Source organism: Anopheles stephensi, chromosome 2 (assembly GCF_013141755.1).
Source record: "Anopheles stephensi strain Indian chromosome 2, UCI_ANSTEP_V1.0, whole genome shotgun sequence".
Taxonomy (NCBI): Eukaryota; Metazoa; Arthropoda; class Insecta; order Diptera; family Culicidae; genus Anopheles; species Anopheles stephensi.
In genome coordinates this window covers 75,434,022-75,458,533 of record NC_050202.1, presented here as the reverse complement: position 1 = coordinate 75,458,533, position 24,512 = coordinate 75,434,022, and the positions used below count along the sequence as shown (strand labels likewise).

General features: G+C 47.9%; 7 protein-coding genes across 14 annotated transcripts in view; 2 read left to right on the top strand and 5 right to left on the bottom strand.

Annotated features, from left to right (window-relative positions):
* Positions 1–55: 55 nt before the first annotated feature.
* Positions 56–1,447, top strand: LOC118507660 (zinc finger protein 615-like). Its single transcript, XM_036046437.1, has 2 exons — positions 56–336; positions 399–1,447. Exons 1-2 carry the CDS (start codon positions 88–90, stop codon positions 1,299–1,301), a joined length of 1,152 nt encoding a protein of 383 aa, XP_035902330.1. The 5' UTR covers positions 56–87; the 3' UTR covers positions 1,302–1,447.
* Positions 1,448–1,862: 415 nt separating this feature from the next.
* Positions 1,863–4,116, bottom strand: LOC118507659 (40S ribosomal protein S6). The gene is made up of 3 exons (XM_036046436.1): positions 3,974–4,116; positions 3,242–3,449; positions 1,863–3,144 (listed from the first exon to the last, which is right to left on the bottom strand). The coding sequence occupies exons 1-3, from the start codon at positions 3,977–3,979 to the stop codon at positions 2,090–2,092; spliced, it is 1,269 nt and encodes a 422-aa protein (XP_035902329.1). The 5' UTR covers positions 3,980–4,116; the 3' UTR covers positions 1,863–2,089.
* Positions 4,117–4,596: 480 nt separating this feature from the next.
* Positions 4,597–7,108, bottom strand: LOC118507658 (histone H4 transcription factor). Its single transcript, XM_036046434.1, is given in 5 exon segments — positions 4,597–5,521; positions 5,585–5,901; positions 5,971–6,412; positions 6,414–6,620; positions 6,697–7,108. Coding segments are annotated over 5 exon segments (1,998 nt in total). The 5' UTR covers positions 6,997–7,108; the 3' UTR covers positions 4,597–4,789.
* A 208-nt stretch (positions 7,109–7,316) lies between these two features.
* On the top strand, positions 7,317–8,667 carry LOC118507661 (60S ribosomal protein L36). The gene is made up of 3 exons (XM_036046438.1): positions 7,317–7,452; positions 7,758–7,889; positions 8,187–8,667. The coding sequence occupies exons 2-3, from the start codon at positions 7,767–7,769 to the stop codon at positions 8,403–8,405; spliced, it is 342 nt and encodes a 113-aa protein (XP_035902331.1). The 5' UTR covers positions 7,317–7,452; positions 7,758–7,766; the 3' UTR covers positions 8,406–8,667.
* An 876-nt stretch (positions 8,668–9,543) lies between these two features.
* Positions 9,544–14,976, bottom strand: LOC118507657 (secretory carrier-associated membrane protein 5A). 2 transcript variants are annotated; one of them, XM_036046432.1, is made up of 8 exons: positions 14,818–14,976; positions 14,312–14,488; positions 13,945–14,205; positions 13,699–13,707; positions 12,807–13,141; positions 12,497–12,749; positions 12,285–12,427; positions 9,544–10,715 (listed from the first exon to the last, which is right to left on the bottom strand). In XM_036046432.1, exons 2-8 carry the CDS (start codon positions 14,366–14,368, stop codon positions 10,706–10,708), a joined length of 1,068 nt encoding a protein of 355 aa, XP_035902325.1. In that variant the 5' UTR covers positions 14,369–14,488; positions 14,818–14,976; the 3' UTR covers positions 9,544–10,705. The 2 variants fall into 2 exon arrangements, with proteins under 2 accessions (XP_035902325.1, XP_035902326.1); XM_036046433.1 differs by lacking the exon at positions 13,699–13,707 and having other exon boundaries at positions 9,570–10,715; positions 14,818–14,971.
* Positions 14,977–15,170: 194 nt separating this feature from the next.
* LOC118507655 (bystin) lies at positions 15,171–17,042 on the bottom strand. Its single transcript, XM_036046431.1, is given in 5 exon segments — positions 15,171–15,529; positions 15,607–16,407; positions 16,475–16,604; positions 16,686–16,902; positions 16,904–17,042. Coding segments are annotated over 5 exon segments (1,488 nt in total). The 5' UTR covers positions 16,961–17,042; the 3' UTR covers positions 15,171–15,246.
* A 390-nt stretch (positions 17,043–17,432) lies between these two features.
* The window catches only part of LOC118507654 (protein tweety-2-like), a 42,774-nt gene continuing 35,694 nt past the window's right edge, over positions 17,433–24,512 (bottom strand). For 4 of the 7 annotated variants that reach the window (XM_036046425.1, XM_036046427.1, XM_036046429.1 and 1 more), the window contains exon 9: positions 24,348–24,489. Coding sequence is in view for 2 of the 7 variants with exons in the window: in XM_036046423.1 (XP_035902316.1) it covers positions 22,079–24,489 (2,411 nt within the window). In the remaining 5 variants the exon portion in view is untranslated. Of the gene's footprint in view, positions 24,490–24,512 lie in introns of all 7 variants that reach the window. The other 3 variants (XM_036046423.1, XM_036046424.1, XM_036046430.1) reach the window with 2 other exon arrangements.

Sequence of the window (24,512 nt, the reverse complement as noted above, 5' to 3'; positions counted from 1 at the left end):
ACATTGGCCTCCAGCACAAGACCGAAGCCTAGACCACCCTGTGGTAGCGTCTAGCAGCGGTTTGTTTACATCGTTTGACAGCTGTTCATGCATCACAACAAAGCTGCACGCATCTTTCCACTTTCGGCTCGCTGTTTGCGGTGTTCTGTTCCTGCAACGATGGCCTCCAGGGACGAATCTGCGTTCGAAATCACAATCACCAACTTTAGCATCTGCTGCCGGCTATGCCTATCGTCGAACGATTCCGAACATTACTTCGATATCTCCAACACCTCGTTAGCGTCCCAGAACGATATCACCATAATCGAAGCGATACAGAAAGTCACCAACAGTGAGGTAAGCTTTCCGCGGCTTTAGCTGTGCACATTTTCTACCAAAGCCTACCCCGCTTTTTACAGATACTTTTGAGCGATAAGCTTCCCACAAAAATCTGCAAATTATGTTCCACCCGGCTGGACGACGCGTACTGCTTCATCCGCGATTTCTTTCGCACCAACGAGATGCTGCAAAATTTCCTCTACAACGAAGAGCCCGACCGTTTCGCGGACGATGATCAAATCGCCGACAGCTATTCCGTGGTGGAAAGTGACGAACAAGGGGACGCCGTGACGGAAATGGAGCTGGGCGATTTAGCGCTCAGAGAGCAGCGGATATTCGTTGAGGAAGGTGACGAACCACATCCCACCGATCCTAGCAGCGGCGATTGTTTACAAGAGGAAAAGCGCGATCTAACGGCCGTCGAATTCATCCTGCAAAAGATCGGCACAAAACGACCGGCAAAACCGCGGATCGATAACCGGACGTCCGTGCGCACGGCGAGACATGCTTGCACGCTGTGCGAAAAGACCTTCATGCGCCGCTCGAACCTGATCGATCATTTGCGGCTGCACGCGAAGGTAAAGATGTACGAGTGCGACTACTGTGACAAGCGGTTCGTGCAGTCCGGCAATCTAAAGTCACACCTGCGGACACACACGGCGGAAAAGCCGTTCGAGTGCGGCATCTGCGGCAAGTCGTTCACCCAGTCGAGCTCGCTCAAAACGCACATGCTCACGCACACGAACGTAAAGCCGTACGTGTGCGACGTGTGCGACAAGGGCTTTACGAGCAGTTCCGACCTTAGCAAGCACAAGCGAACGCACACGGGCGTTAAGCCGTACCAGTGCATCATCTGTCCGGATCGGCAGTTTACGCAGAAGGTGCACCTGCGCAACCATCTGGCCCGGATGCACCCGACCAGCAACATTTCCCAAGCGATCGAGTTGGGCGACTTTAACGCGGAAAAACGAACGATCGTTTAGCGTTTCGTTGGCCGCAAATGTTGTTAATTTTTCAATTAGGGATTGTATTACTAATTTAAAAAGCAAGGCCCAGTACAGATGTTTGATCATCGAATCACTTACCTCACTCAATAAAAACCACTGTGGTTTTGGAAATGGATGCTTCATTAAACGTGTGCTGTCCAGGTGCAACGTACTATTCATTATTCTTTCGGGCGGGCTGATCCACACCTTCACTTATGCATGCGAACGACGTTTGAAAAGCTGCACAAGAAGGTCCTTGGAGAATCCTTCTAAGCATCTTCCTCCAGACGAGTAGGGTGGTTTCGTCAATTTCCGACAGAATCCTCGACAAAGATGCGAATGCGAGTGCTGGATTGCTATTCTTAGGGTAGCCATTCGAAAGAAAATGCCTTCTGCTGTTTTACATTCAATTGAAGAGCAAATCTTCAATTTTACACCGTCGGAGGATTGATGCATCGCATTCTGAGCATGATTCCTTTACGATTATTTAGGCGTTGTTTGATTGTTCGGATTGCTGCACAATTTGCAGCTCTTCAGCCAACACAATAAAGAAGCAAATTCAACTATACACCTTGTCCGATCCTTTATCATTTACCTCTGTATTGTGTGTTTCTTCATATCGTTTAAGATTAAATTACAAAACCCCTAGTTTGCGAATCGGGAACGAAACCCGGTAGCAGCAGGTATCAGAGTCGGGATCGGCGATCCGGCTGCCGGATGCTGGTGGTGCTGGAACCGGTTTTGCTTGCTTTTCAACTCGCCGCAGCCTGCACCCTCGGCCCTCTCTACTTCTTTTTCTGCTGTGGCTGTTTCTTGTCCTTCTTGGCCGCGCTAGCCTCACCCTTCTGCTGGGCCGGTTCCGGCTTGCGCTTCGGGGCTTCCTTCTTTCCTGCGTCCTTCGCCGCCGGGGCTGCTGCCTCCTTCTTGGCCGGCTTCTTCTCGCCACCGGTCGCGGATGCCGCTGCCGGCTTCTTGCCCTCCGTCTTCGGGGCAGCCGCCTTCTTGGCCTCGGGCTTGGCAGCGCCCGCTGCCGCCTTCTTGCCGGCGGTGGCCGCTGCCGGCTTCTTCTCCTCCTTCTTCGGGGCATCCTTCTTCACCTCCTTCTTGCCATCCTTCTTCGGGGCATCCTTCTTCACCTCCTTCTTGGAGGACGCATCCTTCTTGGTGGCGTCCTTCTTGCCGGCGACGGCCTTCTTGGTGGCGTCCTTCTTGCCGGCATCCTTCTTCGCGACCTCCTTCTTCTTCGCGGCGGCGGGCTCCTTGGCGGACTCCTTCTTGGACGCGGCTTCCTTCTTCTTGGCCACGGCCAGCGACTTCTTGTCCTTCTCCGAGGTCTGCGAGCTGCGCGAGTCGCGCATCGACGACAGGCGCGAGGTACGGCGCACGCGCTCCTGACGGCGACGCAGAGCAAGCAGGCGCACGTACTGAGCTTCCGCCTCGCGGCGAGCCTCCGAACGGCGCTTCTTGATCAGCAGACGGTGTCTCTTGCGCTGCAGCACCACCGGGGTGATCAGACGCTGGATCTTGGGCGACTTGAAGCGGGGCTTCTTGCCATCCTTCACTGGCAGTGGGCGCTTGACAACGTACTGGCGCACATCATCCTCCTTGCTCAGGTTGTACAGCTTGCGGATGTTGCTCGCACGCTTCGGTCCGAGACGGCGCGGTACGTCCACATCGGTAAGCCCGGGAATGTCTTGCTCACCCTTGCGCACGATGATCAGCGCCAGGGCGGACAGGTTTTGGTCGACAATGCAGCCACGCACCGACTTACGCTTGCGCTCTCCGGTACGACGCGGACGGTAGCACGAGTGTCCCTTCTTCAGGAGCAGACGAACACGAGCTGAAGCAAAAAATAAGGACGCGTGTTGCCATTAGATTCAGTTCCGTGCGCCCAGTCGCCACATCCATGGCGACAAGTGTATTCGCCGGCTACTTACTGTTGGTCAGCACACCCTGCTTCATGGGGAAACCCTGCTTGTCGTTGCCACCGGCAATCTTCAGGACGTATCCCTTCCATTCCTCGCCAAGATGGTCGGCGGTCAGCTCCGTGCCCATACGCTTGTCATAGAAGTGACGCAGCTTGTGGTCGTCCGAGGGGATCTCGAAGGTCTTCTGAGCCCCCGTAGCGGGAAACGATACGTTCAACTGAAATGCAAAACACAACACATTAGTGACGGTGGGGGGGGCTCACTCTTATCATGCATCCCATCCGGTCCCGGGCAACACCGCGTCGCCAACTTTTCCCCTTCCCGTTGTTGCTTGTTGCATTGAAGGAAGAACCACCAAAACCAATGATTGCCAAGATCAATCCCAAGCGCCATACTTTTCACACTATTGCAATGGCGAAAACTTTTCGTAGATCGCGATACAAATAGTGGCCACACTACTATTTAAAAAAAAAAACATACAATCGGCACATAATCGGCCCGCCGGGTTCCTCATCTCCAACGCACACAGTCCACTGTCAAACATTGGGGCACGACAACGAAACACTCATCAAGCACGCGTTGCCTTGTGGCCGACAAACCAAGTTTATTCCATCATTTCGAACCGTTTCACTGCCACCAGCAGCGTAAACGACTCGCCACCGTTAAGCCACACCTCAGGCCGTACGTTTAAGCCGAGATTTCACCATGTTTCGTATTTATTTTAACGCCATTTGCCCGTACCTTCATTTTACACGTCTATTCCCATACACTCCAGGAGAGTAAAAAGGCTGTCAAATTGCAACGATTCTGGCAAGCTGAACACCGCTGCCAACTTCCGTTTTCCGTCGAAATGACGTTTGACGTCCTGTCAAATGCTGTCGGTGACGTGAGCCGGGCAATGCGTTCGATGCCGACCGAACACAATTTTATGTCGACATTCTAATTACAAACAAATATTTTTTCAAATTTTTACAGCTAAAAAAAAAACAAACAAAACATTAATGAACAATAAATAAATAATATAGAATAAAAACAAGCTTTCTCATCTGGCTACGGGCGTTTCTGTTAGGTATACATTTACTGATGATGCATAGCGTTAGGAGCATAGGAACTGCAGCGACCTCCTATCGCAATAAGACATTAAACTTCGGGAACCAGATGATCCTGGCACAACTACACAGATATTTGGTTTAAGGCTCTTCAGGGTCGATCGAGCAGGTGTCACACAGCACAAAACGAGTAAAGGATCAACAAGCATCAGCCCGTTACGTGCTTAGAGACATGTAACTCCGATGCCGTGAACAGTATCGACGACCGAAGGAACAGTAAATTACCTTAGTAAGTAATTTGAGCATACATGAGCATACAGTGCATGTCCTAAACTCTTTATTACTAGTCTGAACATCTGTCGACTAAAGGAACAGAACAATCAATTCATTTCGACTTTTGTTAATAATACAAAAAATATGAGCGTAATATTGCTTTCAACAAATTCTCTTATCGCGATTGAACCATGCCTTCTATTTCTATAACACACACCCAAGCTCAGTTTTAAACCTAAGCTGACTTCTTGCTTAATTTCAAGTAACGCTTCATAACCGTGAAATCCTTCACATCTTTCGGCTGTTGTTGCGCCGACGGTGGCGGCGACGGTGGTGATGCTGCGTCCTCCACCGACGATTCATCCTGTAAGCCAACAAACTTCACCACCGTCTGTTCGACGCTTTTACGTTTTACTCGCGCCGTCTCCGAGTTGCGCTTCGCAGCTGTAGCTGTATCTTTTCCTTCCATTTTCGAAACATCGTCCAATCCGACCGATTGCGTCTCTGCCGGCTCCGGTTCCATATTAAGCTCAATTAAAAATTCATGCGCACCGATCGACTTGAAAGAATTAATCTTGGGCCTTCCCTTGATCGGCGCGTAAGCCGTTGCATCGGGCGGTGATTTTTTCGAGTCCGTTGCACCCGTCTTCTCGGCAGGCTTCTTGGGCGATTTCGCCTTCTTTCGGCTCTTGCCAGCTTCCGTTGCTTCACTTTCCTGGTTGTCCGCGGCCGTATCCACCGATGGAGCCGACGTTTTACTGTTGCATTTCTGTTCAACGTACGTGGAGAGCCGGTGCACACCGTCACTGTCGGCTCTGTACATAAACTTGCCGTAACCGGGAGTTCGCTCCACCTGATGCACCGACCGCAAATGCTTCGATAAGTGGTGCGCGTTTTTGTACGTTTTGTCGGTACAAAGGTGGCATCCGAACAGCGTCGGCGGTAGGTTGTAATGCCAGGCAATGTGCTGTGTGAAAGAAAGAGCACGGTCAGCTACGGCACCCATCTGCGGTTTGCCTCCTTTCCTTACCTTCTTTATGGCCTGCTCGCTCCTGTACGCGACATTGCATCCAAACTCTTCGCATCGAAAGAGCTTCGTCCGATCGTGCGTGCCCATATGCTTCACCAGCTCGCGGTTCGAGAACGCGGCATACTCGCACTGGCCGCACTTGAAGTTGCGTTGCTTCATGTGCATCCGGAGCATGTGGCTGGACAGGGAACATTTGCTTGTGAACTTCAGCGGGCATAGCATACACTCGTGCTGCTTGTTGTGCGTATCGACATGCGCGTTCAGCATCGACTTCGTGGCATACAGCTTGCCACATATCGAGCACTCGTGCGTGCGTTCTGTGGATGAAGTAACAGCCTGATTAAGCATGGGTACAAATTCGATTGCGCTGGGCTTCCTTTACTCACGAGACATTTCAAGCTGACGAATGACATGGTGCGCGAAGTGTATGCGCTTCCAGAATTTAGTACCGCACGTGAAGCACGCAATGTCACGCTCGGTCGTGTGAAGTCGTGAGTGCCACAGTGCGTGAAACCTCGTGGTGAACCTTTTGCTACAGAGCGACCAGCGACACTGGACTCCATCGCGGACCGTCTTTCGATCCGTCGGGAATTGGTCACACACGTGGTTGCTAACGTGGTGGAAAAAGTGCAACGCCTTGCTGAAGCGCTCTTTGCAAACGTCCCACTCGCACCGGAACGTTACCGGGAAGTTGGTGATGGTGTTTCGCACCCGGCTGTCGTTGTTGCAGCTGGGCAGCTTCGCCAGCATCTGCACACTGGCCCCGTGTACCTTCAGCTTCGTGTGGTACGCATGGTAGTGTACATGGCCCGTGTACTCGTGATCGTCCGGAGGTCACGAAACCGCACAGGTCCCATTCGCAGGCGTAACTTGCAGTCTGACAACCCATCACCGTTTCGGCGTGCGATTCCACATGCAGCACGTACTTACGATCATCGCCGGACATGAACGTGCATTTGGACCACTCGCACTCAAACTTGAAGCTTTTCCGTGCCGTTGTTTGTGAGTGGTCGCGCAGGAGTACACTTATGTTATTCTTTAATGCGTAAACAAAAACGTTAAGCCCTAAAACATTCATCAAGGGGTGGGTACATCATCATCATCATCCTTACCTGAAGACGCTCAACATCTACGGGCTCTTCGTGGTCTGACGATTGGTTGCTCTCTTCGAGCAGTTCATCCATATCTGCCCTTTCATACTCTCCCTGTTTCTCCATCCAATCGTTAATCTCTTTCCGTATGCTCGAGATATCCGGCCCATTTTCCGACGTCTTTGCTGGCTCCGCCAATGGTGGTTCCGGTGACACTAGCCCATCTTTCGTCTCTTCCACCACAGCCAGTTTCCGCTTCTTTACCTCCTTGGCCCCTGCAACTACTGCTTGCCTTTTTCGCCTTTTTTTGCCTTTATCCATGGCCGAGCTGTGCGTATCCTCCTAAATCACATCCCAAGGGTAGATTGCGTTGCTTGCGTTTAGGGAAAAAAGCGCGCCGTTCCGGGTCTTCCATTGTAAACAAAGCCTCATCTGACAGCGGTCCGCTATCAATACTGCGGAAGCTGTTAAAACAGAATTTGTGTTTCAATTTAATGCTAATGTTCCTTTAATTGTGGAATGCATTTTAAATGTAAAATGTTATTCTTCGATTATGTAGCGGTAACTTTAGCGGGTAACTGTTTCTTCAACACATTTATTTGCTTCAATTTCTTATGTCGACATTCAAACAGCATCGACTGCATTCGGCTGCCACCGTGCCATGACAGCTGTCATGACGGTGGTGCTGTCAAAAAAGATCAACTTCCGCTTTCGCGAACCGATCTGCGCATCTCTTCAGGCCTTTCGTGTTCTTTTCCGGCTGTCAATTGCAAGGAGGTAAGATGTGATTGAGCTGTTGTGCGGATAATTTCTCAAATTTCTTCACGAGTCGTCGCGGCTGGCTCGAACTAGCGATGGCGCAAGTGTACGCCATTGTTCGCTCAGCGCACGTGCGAAACATCGCGGCGCCGGTTGCTGTGGAAGTAAAGCATATTTTAACGTGATGTTTTCATTACCCTTTACTGCTGCTGCTGCTGCTGCTGGTTGTTTGTGCGTGCGTGCGTGTGGTGCTGCTGTCGTTCTGCTGGTGTGGCCCGTATCTTCCTGATGATGACGACGACGACGACGGACGGCGTGTGCAGGAGACAACCATGGCTCCGAGATACGAGATGTGCGTTGGCCTGAACAAAGGCCACAAAACCACCAAGATCAAGCAGCTGCAGTACCGCGGTGACCGCAAAGTCAAGGGAATCCGCCCGTCCCGCCTGAAGGGTGTAAGTATATATCCAGCGAAGCTGCAATCCAAATCACTTGCTGCAAACACACGTTCGTTTGCTCTTCACCATGATGAAATTTCCACTAATCCATTCACAGACGGTATGCATTTACCTTACCAGCCGCAGACTGGCCAATGTTTTATTGGTCGGCTCTGTTGGCAAGGTTTGGCAAAATCGTACAATCTGGTTAAACCTTGGTTCTGATGCACTTACCGAACTGCCATTCTGTACCCATAATAGTCCCATGGACCGGTGTAACTAAGAACACGCTTTGCTGTTTTCTTTCTCTCACAGATCCAAACCAAGCACACGAAATTCGTGCGCGATCTGGTGCGTGAGGTCGTCGGCCATGCCCCGTACGAGAAGCGCGGTATGGAATTGCTGAAGGTGTCCAAGGATAAGCGTGCGCTGAAGTTCCTGAAGCGACGCCTCGGCACGCACATCCGTGCCAAGAGGAAGCGTGAGGAACTGTCCAACATCTTGGCCCATATGCGCAAGGCGGGACACAAGTAAGCCACTTTTGCCTCCGTTACGGTAGGGGGTTATGGTGGTGATGCCGTGTCTCCTCGTTTGGTTGGATGGTAATAATCAAAAGACGGTCGTACATCATCATCGTGGTATGGCGTTGGAGATACACCATCAGCTTTATGAACCGGTGCAACCGAACAGAAACTGGGAAGGCAGGCAGGCATCCGCTGTCTGGTGATGCGTGTTTGTGTAAGGATTAAAACATTCTTGAGGAATAAAACATTTAAGATCCACCTTGAGTGAAACATCCAGTGCGTTGTTGGCTTGTAAGGAAAGAAACCATTTGAATAGCAAAGCGAGGCGGGGCCACATCATCACAGGTAAGTTTCTTTGTGTATACGTAGTTGAGAAGATAGGTATATTGTGAGAATCTTTTTGGAAAACTCAGCCAATCCGGGTGGATCCAACTTCATCTGATTCTACCATCAGGGCTGTTGTTAAGCACCCTGCTAGTAGGGCTTTAGATGTAGTTGGTATACGTCTGGCATAGAGTCCAGGATCTTTCTTACTCCCGGCCGTGTAACAGTAAGATGAGTGCTTTCACGGTTAGCGCCACCGGAGATGAGCCTTATCGTTGTCTTCGTCGCAAAGATCCTTCATCCGAAGATGTCGATGCCGCCTGTCCTACAACCCGGATACAGCAGAAGTATCCGGCCCCTTTGTCTCGGTGTTCGGTTGAGATTCAACCCCAATTTGTGACGACAGTTTGCGCGAGGGTCGAGGGATATCGATTAGATTTATGTGAGTACTGGTCCTGTAAATGTATAATACAGGCCTAGCTTCTTTGATGACTGATGCTTCCTTTGTCAGGATATGGATTGAAGCTTTTGCTAAATTTAAAGCTAGAATGGTCGTCTCGAGCGCTAAGGTATTCTGGAGCGAAGCTTGCGAGTTTTCCTCTCCAACATTTGCCATAAGATCTGGTAGCATGGAAGCATATCCGTTTCCTAATCCTCTTTGATAGTTCCTAGTTGGCGTATCTACGAATAGGAAAAATCCACCTCGAACACCATAAAACCTCCTCCAATCACGGGAAACGTCCCAAGTTTCGCACCAAGTCTCCTCACACTAACGTGGTAGGAGCGTCGTCATCATTGTGCGTGGGACAATGTTTTCACTGTTGTTCGGAATCGTCTCGCCACGCAAGGGTACGGATAATAGTTTTATTCCACCATTTAAATCGTCGTATTTAGCAGCAGCATTTGAACGCTTTTACATCCAGCAATAAATTTCACATCCTTTTTAAACAACTTTCTCCTGCCCCATTCACAATAATGATTTCGTAATGTTTTTTTTTTCCTAAATGCCATTATTAAGTAATGTGGGTTGAAGAATACGTTTGAAGATAATGTAATGAATGTGTTTTTGGTTTGATTTTTGTTGTTTGTTTGTTACATTACTATCGCGGTAACCGCTAGCCCCATTACAAATGGTGTAAATGATCGGGAACGCGACACGTGCTGCTCATGCCACTTCGGTTATTTTAGGGGGGTTAACACATCCATCAATCTGTTTGCTTTAGCACACGTGAGTGTGTCTGTTCTGTTCTTACTATTAGTACCATAGTTGTACACTTGCGACCAGTGCAATACACCAAAAAACCAAACAAAAAACGCATGGAAAGTTACGACTTTGGCTCTCTGAATGTGCAATGGTAATCATCTTACTCGCTATCCATCCATAAAAGTAAAACACATTCAATTGGTTTGCAACTGTTAGGTGCGTTGATGGGAATATAAGTGGGGAATGTCGTTACGTTCACTGCTAAACTAAAATCCCCTCAAAGTTTGCCCCCCTTTTTTTCTGATAAGCATTCCCGAGATTCCGAGTGTGTGGCCAATTGTATGTGAGGTGAGTGCCAATCGGCGAGAAGCAAAACACAAAATGGCAGCAGCAGCAGCAGGGATTGGAAGTAAGAGGGAAGGGAGCGAACCTCCTCGTAGGTGGTAGGTTACAGAACCTTACCGAGCTGCCAGAGGACATTGAACTAGTGAGAAAGGTACCACCGATAGACGGGTTTATGGGAACTGGACCGGGAGCCATGCCAGAGTTGGATTACATAGCAAACACACATCCACACACCACACCATTAAGGACGTTCCTATTTGAAAGGGAAGCAACAACGCATCCGCGGGCAGCATGTATCTCTCTCTAGTTTGAGCTCGTTCGTTGAAGCTTGGTCCGCGTGTGTCCGCGGGCCTCTGTGTCTATCCGGCCGGATGGGTTGCGCACAAGAGGAGAGAATCGAGGAGCCGAGTGTTCATCGCCCGGTGTACGGTTTTTGTTCAATATGGGCTAGAAATGTAATACACCGAACAAACAAACAGGAGCAATTTTAATACATCGCGGAACTGCTCCGTGTAAGAGTGAAGAAGTTACAAAGGGGAGAGAGGGAGTTAAGCCGGGGATCGGTGGTGAATTTGCAGAGAAAGCATGCATGCGATAGAAAGGAAGAAAGGCACAATACACTCTAACAAACAAAAATGCGATCGCATTCAGAGTAAAGGTCATCACTTCCGGTGGCTTAATGCATGCGAACCGAGGGGAAAAAGCAGAACCAAAAAATCAAGCAATTAAAGATTAAATACAAAAACAAACTAGTGGACTAGTGGACCCAACCATCGTTCAAAACTCCTTTCCAGCTCTTTTCTCGTCGTCTTGCTGCTCATTCACTTGAAAATGGTGGCTTTATTCGTGTGTAATAGTGTGTGTGTGTGTTTTTGTTTCCTTTCTTTTCATCTCTGTGTCACGTTTGTTAAGTCTAAGATAAATATAAATCATAAGTAAAGTTTTCCGTAACTATACCGTTAATCGTTTGTAACGCAATTTTTAATTCGTTTGCTCATATTCGTAAACACCGTATCTTTCCTACTCGTGCTCCTTGGATCTATCTTTCCGGGGGGGCATTGGAATTTTGTCACTCGCGTACGGTGCTACTAGTAAAGTAGTGGTAGTTTTGTCTAAAGAAATCCTTCACAATTGTGTTCGATCCGAAAATATAACGACGAGCATGATGATAATCACGATAGCATGATAGCAAAGCATGAGAAATTATTTCTGAACCTCTTCTCCTGACACACCGCGGTGAATATTGTTCTGGTTGACTGTTTTGTTTGCCCCCCTTTCCTATCCCCTAATCTGATGATACTTAACTAAACAACCACTACAGATTTACCCAAACTCATCAGCAGCTTCTCGCAGGGGAGAAACTCGCACGCCACGCCATAAAACGAAGAACCAAAGTACGAGGGGAAGAAAAAATCATTCACGTCGTGATGGGAAGGCACTACTAATAAAAGTGGGGGAGGGGGTAGCAAAAAAGTTTGTCAAAAAATCACAAAAACGCAAAACGCTACCGTAATACACTACCAAACGTCTAGTACCGAACGGAACTGGAATAGCAAATGGATTTACACGGTGGTCTACACGATAGCTCTCTCCACCGAAGGTTGGTTGTGTTTTTCGTTAAGGGGTTTAGGGGGAGTTTAGGAAGAAAAAAAATTGTATCACCACCCGCTTTCCACCATGCAGGAGAGGAAAGGTGACCAGCGTGAAAGGCCCTCGAGCTCTACTACTAAGGTCGCGGAATATTGAACCACTCGCGTTGTGTTGTTCGCGAAAGTAGTAGATAGTAGGCGCTGGTGGTGATGGTGGTGGTGGTGATAATAGTAATAGTAGTAGTGGTAGTAGTAGTTTTTTTTGTTCTTCTGTTGTAGTAATAGTAATAATAACAACGGGCTTGGTTGCACTTGTTGCAAGTATAGGAAGTAGCAAGTATATGAAAGTAGTGTGAGGATGTGAAGGCGACGGCCGAAAAACAAAAGAACCAAAACAAAATGGAACCAATGTGGACGGCTCTAGTACCTGTTCATGGTGCTCTGAACGGAGGCACGGGCCGCACCGGCTGCCGCATCCCGTACGATCGAGTTGCTCATAAACTGGGTCTGGAACTCTTCGCGCGCCTTGCCCATCGTCATTTTGTCACCGGAACGGTAGATTTGATGGATCTGCGATGGAAAAGGAAAAGCGTGGTTAGAAGAACTTTCGCCGGGGTGGGAGGTTTGGCATGCATGTACCTTTGTGAGCATGAAAATGTTGCCGGCAGCACAGGCGCCGTACGCAAGGGCTATGCACATCAGAAACAGGCCAACCACGACGCCCCAGCCCGCGCTAAACTGTTCCACCGCCATAATAATGCCGCACGTGCCCGAACCGGGAAACCCGATCGTCTGTATGGTGGTTACGAGCGCTTGGAAGGAAAAGATGAAGAAGAACATCATGAAGTTGAAGCTCGAGTCCGTCTTGAAGGCTTTGTACGCTGGGCGATACCTAGGAGGATAGAAACGCATTAGAAAAGAAACATCTCCCGCATTGGGTCCTTCTTACCAGCACAGGAACGATGCCGGCGTAAACAGCACGGCATAGAAGATGCTTAACCCGAACGTGCGGAACTCGCCCGAATGGATCAGTATGACCAGCCCGCCGAGAATGTTTACCACCATCACGAGCGCGTAGAACATCCACAGCTTGTAGAGCCGGGTCACCGTCTTCTGAAACTCGGACGGAATGTCTAGGCTGATGTCGTGGTAGAAGCATGGTTGCATCGGGCAGAACGATGGCAACGGTGGCCAGTTGTTTGGTTGCCCGTTCGTGCTACGCATCATATTCGCCTCCCGGCGTTCCAGTTCGCGCGTTTTGCGCTCCAACTCTTCCTGGGCACGCTGAAAGAAAGGTGTCGGGGCACATCCGCGCAAATTAATTATAAGTTCACTTAAATCGTACGGTGAAATCATGCGTTTGGTTAATAACTATTATATTTAAACCAAATCGTGGTGTAAAGGACAAAACCAGTCCCCATTATCATGCTATGAAATGATGGCGCAGTTTACGAATGGGACCAACCAGGCAACGCTAATCGAAGGCAGAAAATCAATCACAGCAAGCGTGAAGGAAACGGAAGCAGTTAATTAGTCAGCTCACCAACACAAACGCATTCTACCCCGGTATCACGGGCATGCTCTAGTGGCTTGCTTTGTTAGTTTTTGATAAGCGAAATTGATTCGGAAGCAATTGTCAAAGAGCAATGCAGTAAAACAAACGAAAAAAAAAATGAACAAAGATGACGAGAAGTAAAACGTAAACTCTTTTTGCTGGTGATTGATAAGAGCGGATAAGGCAGCTGTGACAATTTTAGAAACATCAAGATTTGGGAAATGAAGCGAAAGCAGGGTAATCTAAAGCAGAACACGCGTTGTACAAAAAACAGTATCTAACATACCCGAAGATTCTTTGGTTCGTTGCAAAAAGTTCATCGTCAAAGTTCCGTCGCACGCAGCAGGAATGTGCCACACCACGATCGTCCGTTAGCATATGTAGCATGTGCATGTCGATTCGAGCAAGTGTACCACCATCATTCATGAGGATGATTATGAAAGCGAATTAGATTTTCTCCCCATATGGCGGTAGCAAAAATGGTCTTTCAGCGGTAATGCTACACAAGAAAACTGGAGGAACATTGACCTACCTCTAGCTCCGCGGTAGAGATCTGTGTCATACCGTCGGGTTTGCTTCCGCTCGCGGTCATCGCACCATTGCTGTTGGTTTGAAACTGGGCTCCACTTTGGTTGTACACTGGTGGGGACTGTGTGGACGGATGTAGTGTAGCCGGTTGGTTAGCGCCACTACCGTTTCCCAGCACATTCCGATCATTGTCGAACGGTCGGTAGTCGTCGAGGGTCTGTTGCAAGCTTGTAGTGTTTCTCGTGATCTGCTGTATAGAAGGATCCTGCAGGATAAGGAACAAGATGGAAACAAGACGATGCCGGTTAGTTGGGAGAATGGTTATCGTGGATCGAATTACAACCCACACACACACACGCATGCACACTTACCGCAAACGGATTGTCGATCTCCGGCTCACCGAACGGATTGTCGTTCAAACCTGCCATATTGCTGTGGTGCGGTCAGTACCACCCGTGTAGCGCCGTGGATGTACAGTCGGTAAAGTTTCGGGCCGTCTACGATTCTTCGAACGACTCACTCCAATTGCGAGCAGGTTTGGGGGGAGACTAGTTGGAAGAATGAAAAAATAGCACAGAATCAATGGAGCCGTTTGCTATCGTTGCGTTCGCCGCCCAAATGCGTGGGATGGTAGACTGTTTCCCTATCTGATTGAGAACCGTATTTCTTTCAGCTTTGGGAGGTAGCAGCCCAACGACACTTTTCCTTTCGCTACTACTGCCCACAAACAGCAGCTACGTCATTGGGTCCTCTGTTATCAGTGTGCGACTCTGACTAACATTCTAACACACACACACAACACTCTTTCTCTCTAGCAAATAAAAACAAAGCTACGATGGTAAAACGGTTGCTAGTTGCTTTCGGACCCAAAACTTACATTGCACAGCACAGGAAACGCGGTGGAAATCCGAGTATTGACACCTTTTTGTGTGTTTTATCGTGCAAGCAGCTGGAAAAGCGAACTTTGCAGGATTTTCCTCTTTTTCCTCCCTGTCTTGGCTTACTCATCTACCTGACAGCTTGATTTTTGTGAGGATTCCCAACTGTCATCTGTACCGTGGTCATGCCGTGTGACAGATGGATTTGTTTTTATTTAAAAAAAAAGTCACAAACCTTGGGAAAATGGGTTTAAATTATTAATTATCGATTTTACTTGCTTTATTTACTTTATAGCTTCACTACACATTTGCATTCATTTTGCATACTTTTAACTTTAAATTTAAACATATATTTTGCTTTAATAATTACATTTATATAGAGTTTATTACAGAAGACGTTTTGCCTTCAGTATGAAAACATGCCGATACTACAACTCTTCATCATCATCATCATCATCATCTTCATCCGCATCATCATCGTCGTCGCTTTCCATCGATTCTTCTTCGTTCTGTTGCCCGCTGGCAAATTTCACCATCCGCTGTTGTGATCCATGTGCCTCTTCATCGTCTTCCATCGGTGTGTAGTCGTTATCCTCCTGGAATTCCACTTCACCCTCCAGGGCTAAGCTTTGACCTACTTCTACATCTCGGCACCGGGCAGCCTGTAGTTCGCGGCGAATTTCGGGCGTAATTTTTGGATGCGTTTGTTTCCTGCAAAAAAAAAAAAATGATTTGAAGATTAGCTGTAAGCACCGGGGAGGCAGCATATTACATTCGAGCATTCTCACTTCAACAAATGCAGCAGTGCATCGCGCTGCTCGGAGGAAATGTCGTTTTTGTACCGCTGAGCAAACGTAAGTAAAGAGTTATGCCAAAGCGTTGGCATTTCCCGTTTATCCTGTTCAAACTTCAGGAAGTGGAACACGGCCGCATCGATTACACGGTACGGTAACGCGTACCGCTTATCCAAAATGATGCGTATAAACACGGAACAGGCGCCCGAGTACTCCATTTCGCAGATTTTCAGCAAACAAGCGGCTGTATGTAGCACCGGGATGGACGTACAGCTGACCACACTTCCGATGATGATTGCCTCGCGCAGAGTACAATCGCCCGCCTCGAGCAGTGGCAACACGATGCCCTTCATGAAGGCGGCCGGTTTGAACAGTGCCTTCTTCAGCGATCGGTACAGATAGAAATTCAGCCGACCATATTCGGCCAAATCATCGCGAACGCGGGGCAACAGCACGAGATTGTAGAAGCGCTGGGCCATGTGCTGGGTAAGGCCGGAAGAGAACAGACGCGTTGCCTGGAACATCGCAGCCGCACTCCAGGACTGGGGCTCCGTGATGTACAGGAACTGTTCCCAGTTGCGCAGCTTGGGAATGAGCTTGAACGCTTTCGGCACCTTACCATTGCGGTAGCGTTTCAACACATCCCGCACGCCTTTGTACATCTCGCGCACGTTCGGATCGATATTGTCCAGCTTGAGCGACTCATTGTCGGAGAACTGTGTTTGAATTTCGGTCTGCTTCTCGGTCATTTTCTCCAAAATAATGTCGGCCAGCGTACGCGTTTTGGGCCCATCTCTGCGATAGAACGGTATAGACAATCAGTGCCGCAACTCGTACGAAAAGTAAAGTGATGGGTTCTTACTTGTGCTGAAACATTTGCAGCGCACGTTCATCTTCCTCGCTGATTTTAAGATCATCGTACAAATTTTCTCCATTAATATCGGGCTCGTTACGATCCTCCAGGTCCGACTCGTCGTCGGACGATTGTCTGTCTGTAGAGAGAGAGATCAGGAAGGAAGATGGTTATAGGGTTACACCTAAACCCGAATCGAACAACATCACGCGCGTCCTACCATCCAACCGGTGTCGTTTTCTGGCGGCGGTAGCCGATTCTGCCAACGATGGACCAAACGAGTTGTCGAGAAAGTTCACCTCGGCCTGTTGTTTACGCGCTTGGCGCAGAATTTTCTTAGACGACTTCGAATCCACATAGTCGGTTTCTTCTGCCCGCAAACGGATTTTGGGCTGTTTCGACTTCTTCGACACTCGGCCCTCGTTCGTTTGCTCCTCGTAGAAAGATTTTCGGCCCGGCGATTTTCTTTATACGATTTGCTTTCGATTTTCCCATGTTTTAGTCGATTGGAAAAGCTATTTTGCGGACGAACACGAGCAGCACCGCGAGGAAACGCACCAATGCAAAACAATAACCTCGTGCGGCGTGAGGCTGTCAAAATGTGCGACAGGGGTGCTCAGTGAAATGGACTATAGCTTTTGACAGATGTAACTGTCACCGTTCAAATCACCGGTTTCTTCAGTCGAAAATGAGGAATTTTAAATAATTGTTTGATAAAATTACTATAAGCGATCGAGAAAAAGTAGTAGGTACTTAAGGACAGCAAAATACTAAGAAACCAAGATTAGTCATCAGTTGTATTGTAGTTGTACTACAATTGAAGGAAGCTGTACTCAACCGAATCACGTGGTCGGTATGTGCAATTTGAAATCATCGCTACAATACGCGGCATTCTATTAAAAGATGCAAAAACTGATAAAACTACACCATCCCAAAACATTCAATTAAATATCAAACGCAATGGTACTTTTTCAATTATTTTGATTTGTTTATTAATCCTTTTTCACAATCGTGTGTGTTTGTCGTGTGTTTTGCTTTATGGAAGTAAAACTGACTAAATATGAAACACTAATCGATTCGGCCAGATGCAAGTGATGCACGGACAAGTGAAGTGTACATTATTAAATAAATACCGACACTTTACTAACTAACGGAAAATCGGTACACGTGTGGCTTCCCTGCAGAAGTGCAGAAACTTAAAATTTGCAACTGAAATCCGCTTCAAACTGTTTCCGAAACATACACACACTCACGCTGACTGATCTGAAGCACAGAAACTGTACGAGCTTAAACCCTATACCGGGGAATTACCTACTAAAATGCAAAATAGGACGAAGATAGAAACATAAAAAACTAGTCGAGTACAACGAGCACTAAACTTAACAGAACCGAGAGCCGAGAGAAATATGCGCCCTCCTTTATATCCTAGGAGAGAGGGGGGGTTCGTGGTGAAGGTGTATACATGCATAATGTGTCCGGTGTATGACCATGGCGCATATTATGTCGCGTTCTGTTTCGTGTGTTCTCCTAAATTACGATTAATTGTTTTCATTTCTAATCAAGATGGCACCCTTCATAAACTAGCAACATCACACAGCATTAAACAATCGGTCCTACTGCAGCGACCACACGCGCGCACGCTCACTCACACACACACACACACACACTCTCTCTCTTTTCCTCACTTCCAACATGACGCCGTCCTTACCGCCGAAGTTGTAGTGTAAAACGCGGCCAGGCATATGCCCGATTGGCCTATCATTAAAGAAATTCTTCCCTCACACACACCTCACACCATATTCCATTCCTGCACTGTGCCCCCACGCTACGGATAACTGCCACTGTCCTTATCGCCTTATCGAAATATTAATAAGTCCTAAAAGTTTTGACATAATCTACATCATCCTCAAACTGTTACCAAGTGCGTTCCGACTGGAGTTTCTATAGGGTTTTTTTTTGTTTTGTTTTGTTTGTTTTGTTTCTCTTACATACTTTCTTTATAAGTTTAGTTTGTCGTTGGCTCTATCCACGTGGATGGTGTGGACTCTCTCCACACTCTTCCATTTTTTCACTGAGCGCCGGCGGTTAACGTAGGTTATTGTTTTGTTTAAAATCAATCAAACTTATGCTTCATTTTGCCCTGAAGCCTGTTTTTTTTGAAATATTAATTGCCTTGCTGCTACACGTTTCAAAACGGGAAGGAAAACGTTTAACTGAAAATGCGAAATGCTTATGTGTGCGTGTGCTTTCATTTCCTCCCCTATCGTGGACATTGCTCCGATATAGAAAAGCTCAGTAGGTTAGTTCAGTTTTGTAGCAGCGCGCTCTGCTCACCCCGGTTGGAACTTGGAAGTTAATCAAAAACGTGAGAAGCTAGTAACTCAACCATTTCTCCCTAATTTGTGGTGTGCGGTTCTATTCCTTACGTTTGTGATCTTTTCACTGCAGCTCTATCATACTTAACCATTTGCTTCGTTAACTCTTCGTTTCAGTCTACTTGGCGCAACTTAAGCGATAGGGAGACAGTTCTGGTCTGTTATGTTTCTAGCAAGGGGTTTTTTGTTTAACACAAGCGCAGCACTGAACTGAACGTAGTATATGCAGTAAAATCATTGTCATCTGCCAATGGGGGAGACCCGCGTGTATCACTTTGGCCCTTTAGGGGGGTTGAAAAGTCAATTTAAAATACTGTAAATTTGCGCTAGGCTCGTTGGTGGCATCAGCATTGTTGCTGGAGGGGGGCGGAGAAGCGATGTTCACGGAAACTAGATGCAAAAGGCCCAAAAAGAACATTTAACCAACGTGAGAGCCTTCCCATCGTAACGGGCAATGGGTACGATTCGAAATTCAGCAAAACAGTGCTTATGCTTTAAATAGATTCCGTTTTGTTTTGTTTGTCTTTACATTCCATCCCATTCTTATACATTAATAAATTGACCCGAAAAATGCTTGCTTGCTTTTGCGCTGCAAGTATGTCTTCCTCAGCTTGCTGTAGCTTTTGTCTGCACCGAACCACCCAGTCTCGGTCTATTGCTATTTGTATTTTGCTTCGAAGTTTTTTTATATACGTTGTTGGTTTTCTATTTGCAAATGGTTAACAAAATTCGCTTTTAGGAAAGAAGATTAGGGAAAAAAACCATGAATCCTTCTCACCGTACAGCTAATCTGAGTTTGAGCTTTGCGAGCATGACGATCAGCAACTATCACTGTGACACTGTACGCTCTTTAGTTCTGCTTCAAGAAAAGATGAAAACGAAAGGAAAATTAATAAAATTCGCCTCCTCTTGTTCGGTCAGACTATTTCTGCTTTAACTTTGAGCTACATCAATCTTTCTCCTTCGCCACGCTGACGTGCCGTAAGTTGCGTGTAGTTGGGGAGGGGAAAACTTTGATTTGCAGGATCGGATTTCCGACTTCCCGCACTGCGTGCTTTTTATACCCAACGTTGAGCCATCCTTTTGTGGAAATTTTCCCATGTAGTGATCATGTGTGCTAACAGTCTAAGCTACGTTGTGACCAATCATCTTCGACCCGCGTTCCCTCCTCCCTACTTCCTGCGTTATAACGTCGTTTAATGCTTTAATGCTTTATCATATGCTTAGTATAATTTAGTACGATACATGTGCCTACCGCTTCGCTTGTCTTTGTAATGTAATGCTTTCAACGAGATTTCTTCTTGGGTGTTCGCTTTCCCCTCAACTATGATTAGAATTTGATTTGTTTCGAGAATTAATTAATGCTGTCGCATGTAATAACTTGCCATTCTGGTGGCGCGCGCTGTTATAGGCGCGGTCGGGTGTGTAAGTGTGAGAAAATCGAGTTCGTGTACGTGTACTGTAAGTTTCCTATTCCTATTTTGCTATCTCGACCCCCCCGGGGGTCTGTTGTAGTCTCTTATGTATCGTGGAATTGATTCATACTTATAAGCGCCAACCCGCCTTATTGATTCCTTACACTTTACTGCCTTACCTTTTCATTATTTTCCCTTCTACAGGATTTGGTATAAAAACTTCTGCCTCGCTTCTCCGTTCCTCCCTCTATTCCCTATTTGTAGCATGCTATTGCATGCTTACACTTATTACTAGACCACCGGTACTACATATTATTTGGAACATGTAACTAAACGAGAAAAATGGGGTATAATGTAAAGATCTTACGGATGTACAAAAAAAAAACGCAACAAATAAACTAGATAAGAAAACTGACAAAACACGGAGCATATCAAAAGAAGAAATGTTGTGAAAGTAAGAGTCCGAATAAAAGAGTCCGGAAAAAGTTAAAAGAATCTGAATCTCACACAAAATCGTAAGCAACCAAGCTATAGTAAAGTTAAATTTTACGCTTTGTAAATAATATTGTGTATCTTTTCACTTTAATTATGCGTTCATGCTTTATCTCTCGTTACCTTACTGCCAACTGGTGTCCCTTTAGCCGAGTTTTGCTCAATACGCCGTTTCATTCGTAAGTCACTTGACAATTATCGCGAGGAGCGAACAACTTTAGGTTCTGCTTCTGCCTTAAACTGTTCTGGCTTAATTCGTTTCGCGCTATATTTCCCCGCGTGGTTGCCACCGCCATTGTGCATGTCCTGTTGGAGGAATGTCTCGATTGATTGTTTTTTTTTTAATTTTGTTTTGTTTTTTTTTTTTCGTAACTGTGCAAAACTATTTTACCTTGCGTTCCTACTGTCGGAACGTCCGCTGTTCGTGCATAATCGAATTCTTCACACGTTCGCTTGCTTCGACATTTGGCGAGTTTGGATTGAAGTTTGTCTATTGTTGATAGAGTAAAGAGATCTTCCTTATTTTACTTTGTTTAATTTGTGGTTGCACTACGCTAGTCGGAAAAGACAATATTTAATAACATTAACAGTAAAATTGTTCACCCGCGCTCCGTCCGCTTCTTGTTTCTCGATTGCTTTCTATGTACAGAGTCGCGACATTTTGCATCAACGGTACAGCTTGTGTAAAAATTTGAGTTTTGGTTCGATCGTTTGATCGTTTGCTTCGCCTCCCGCGGCCTTTGTTCGGTGACATTATCATATAACAAGGTTCGACATTTGTTCGTTCGTGTGTCTACGCTTCGCTCGGTTTTGGCCACAGTCCATCTGCCTGGGCCATTCGTGTAAATGTGCCCGGCCCCGGCAGAGAACGCATCTTACTTATTGCATATTTCGATCGATTGTGTGTCCCTAGCAAAGGGACATGTATTAAAATTTCGCCCAAACCGCTTTACGCTTGTGGGATTTCCTTAACTGCCTATTCTATTGCTAGTAGACATTCTCCCGAAATCGTGGAGAAAGAAATTGTGCCGTTCGAGTTACGTTTCGTTACGTATGAGCTTTTTGTTTCGTTCGCTATAAGATAAGAACTTTCCGGTATAGTGTAAGAGAACGTGAGGAGTGAAAGATTCATGCAATAGACAGGAAAACACATTCCGGCATTCACGCCCATTCCGACACGCCCCGAGAAGCCTGCTCTCGATGCGGACGTGCGGACGCACAACATCACACATTCGCACGCGGATTGCGTATGAGAAGAGTGGCGCAGTAGGGATGGGATGTTTGAGTCGAACTTAAGCTGCATAAGAACAAACTTAAAAGTCAAACCTTTCTCACAATTCCGTCACCGAGTACAGATCATTGTTAGCTTGCAGACCGCCGCGCTGCAGCGACCGATAGTACACGTTCGGATTTTTGCTGCTCGCCTGCGTACCATGGCTAGAGTCGTGATGATACTCATGGCTAGATCGATGATGGTGACTCCGTTCGGCACGGTCACGGTCGCGGTCCTGATCCTTCTCCCGTTCACGATCCCGATCACGGTGCTCTCGGTCCCGATCACGTTCCCGGTCTCGTTCCCGATGTTCTCGGTCTCTGTTTCGTTCCCGGTCTCGGTCCTGATGCCGGTCACGATCTCGCTCCCGATCTCGATCCTTATCACGGTCGCGATCTCGGTCCCGGTCCCGATCTCGGTCTCTTTCCCGTTCCCGGTCTCTGTCCCGGTCTCGATCACGGTGGTCACGGTCTCGTTCACGATGGTGTTCCCGGTCCCGTTCTCGATCCCTTTCCCGCTGTTCTCGTTCACGCTCACGCTGCTCCCGTTCGCGTGTTTCGTTGGGACGTGTTTTGCTGAGGATGCTCTTTGGCTGCGGCTGATGCTGGCCCGCACTGCTCGTAGAACCGAACGAACTCGATTGACCCTGTTGCAGGTATTGTTGTTGTTGCTGCTGTTGTGGTGTTTGCTGCTGTGGATAATGATGATGATGGTGATTTTTCGGAAGAGTCTGATAATTCGCCACCATTGAGCCACCTCCACTGGGGGCCGGTGCACTAACGGACGACGAGTGGTGATGGCTCTTGGCCTTCTCAATATTGCTAGGTTTGGGGTGCGGTGCTGGCAGTGGCTGATCGATGCTGCTGCTACCGCCCGAATATGAACGATTGCGACTGGAAGCACTGAGACCAGCCTGCTGCTGCTGCTGCTGTCGATCGTAATTTGCAAAGCTACCAGCGTTCAAAATGCTGTTCACGTTCGGCCCCGATTGCTGGGGTAACTGTTCCCGCTGCCACGGTTGCTGGGTAAGCTGATGGTACTGCTTGAAATGAAGCTGATTCTGCAGCTGCTGCTGGATGGCGTTAAAATTGCTCGATATACTCATGCCACTGCTGCCACCGTAAGAAGCCTTCGTTTGCTGTCCGCCTGCCTGGCTGTGATGGTGGTGAAGCGATTGTGTTGGTGGTGGCGGTGGTGGTTGAGGTAACGGTTGTTGTGGCCGTGAGGATGGCAGTGGAGGGGTTACGACGGATCCGCCCGCACCGGATGCCAACGCGGCCGATTTGCTTTGGTACTGCGATTCGTCTTTGTGTCGATTCTTTGGCGGCAGCATCGGTGGGGTCACCTTGGGAGGAATGGTGGGTTTTCCCAGTCCCGTTGAGGTCGCGAGGGCGGACAGACCGCTGCTACCGGTATGCTGCTTGTGGGGTCTTTGCAGCGAACGGTACTGGTTCAGCGTAGCGGCACAGAGCGGCTGCTGGCTGTTTTTGATCGAATTGCCACCAGTGCTGCCACTGCCACCGCCAGCGCTGGTCGGTATGTCCGGCAGCGGTTGGTTAATGATCGACACGTTTGAACGCGTGGTCGCAGTTGACGCGATTGACGGTGGTGGACTAGCGAATACCGAGCCCGCTCCCGTCTCCTGATACAACTGATTTGTGCTCGACAGCGATCTGTGATGTGTTTGCTGTTGTTGCTGCTGTTGCTGCTGCTGCTGCTGCTGCTGCTGCTGCTGCTGATACTGTTGTAACTGCTGATTTTGTTGGGCAAGCGATTGCTGGTGATGGGAGGATTGTGAATGGTGATGGAAACCGCCACCACTGCCTTCCCGCTGATGGTGGTAAGCGGATGTGTCGATGCTGTACACCGTTGGCGCGTACCGTTGGCTATCGAGATTGCTTTCCTTCTTCAGTATCGATGTGGTTACCGTGGCCGGTGCGGTCGTTGTTTCTGTGTAGCCACTTCCCGGCTTCTTGTACGGCAGCGTTGCACACGAGTAGGATTGCTGGTTGTACTCCTTCGACACGGTGGAAATGGCGAGCTTTTGCTCGGTACGGTCCGTTCCGCCATCGACGGTCATTATGGAAGTAGTGCCCGACGACAACAGCTGCCGGTCCTGATGGTGCTGCTTGTATTGCTGTGTTTGGCTTTGGCTCAACATTGGTTGTTGAACGTTTTTGAGATTCGGGCTCGGGCTTGTGCCCGACCGAGCACCACCGAGGCCGGCTACGGCGTGATGACCACTACCTCCCCCCATTCCAGCACTAACGCTTAACGAACCACCGTAACGGCCGCCGTGACGCAGAGTGGCACACTTGTTTACATTTGCTGTTACGTTGCTGACCGTGTTGCGGATAGCTTTCGGCCCAATGCTGACATATTTCGGGTCGAAGCGATTGAAGCCATTGTTGGAAATGTCGCGCGGATCTTTGTCGGATAGTGTTGCGGATGATGCTGTCAGTTTCTTATCTGAAACATTGACGACGGAGAAC

Excerpts from the sequence above, each read along its gene's own strand:
- LOC118507660 (XM_036046437.1), top strand. The coding sequence starts at position 88 with ATGCATCACAACAAAGCTGCACGCATCTTTCCACTTTCGGCTCGCTGT. Across the intron at positions 337-398 it reads AGAAAGTCACCAACAGTGAG|ATACTTTTGAGCGATAAGCT; the intron begins GTAAGCTTTCCG and ends CGCTTTTTACAG.
- LOC118507659 (XM_036046436.1), bottom strand. Across the intron at positions 3,145-3,241 it reads GCAGGGTGTGCTGACCAACA|CTCGTGTTCGTCTGCTCCTG; the intron begins GTAAGTAGCCGG and ends TTTTTGCTTCAG.
- LOC118507661 (XM_036046438.1), top strand. The coding sequence starts at position 7,767 with ATGGCTCCGAGATACGAGATGTGCGTTGGCCTGAACAAAGGCCACAAA. Across the intron at positions 7,890-8,186 it reads GCCCGTCCCGCCTGAAGGGT|ATCCAAACCAAGCACACGAA; the intron begins GTAAGTATATAT and ends TTTCTCTCACAG.
- LOC118507657 (XM_036046432.1), bottom strand. The coding sequence starts at position 14,368 with ATGGCAGGTTTGAACGACAATCCGTTCGGTGAGCCGGAGATCGACAAT. Across the intron at positions 12,750-12,806 it reads CCGGCATCGTTCCTGTGCTG|GTATCGCCCAGCGTACAAAG; the intron begins GTAAGAAGGACC and ends CTATCCTCCTAG. Across the intron at positions 12,428-12,496 it reads ACATTTTCATGCTCACAAAG|ATCCATCAAATCTACCGTTC; the intron begins GTACATGCATGC and ends TTTCCATCGCAG.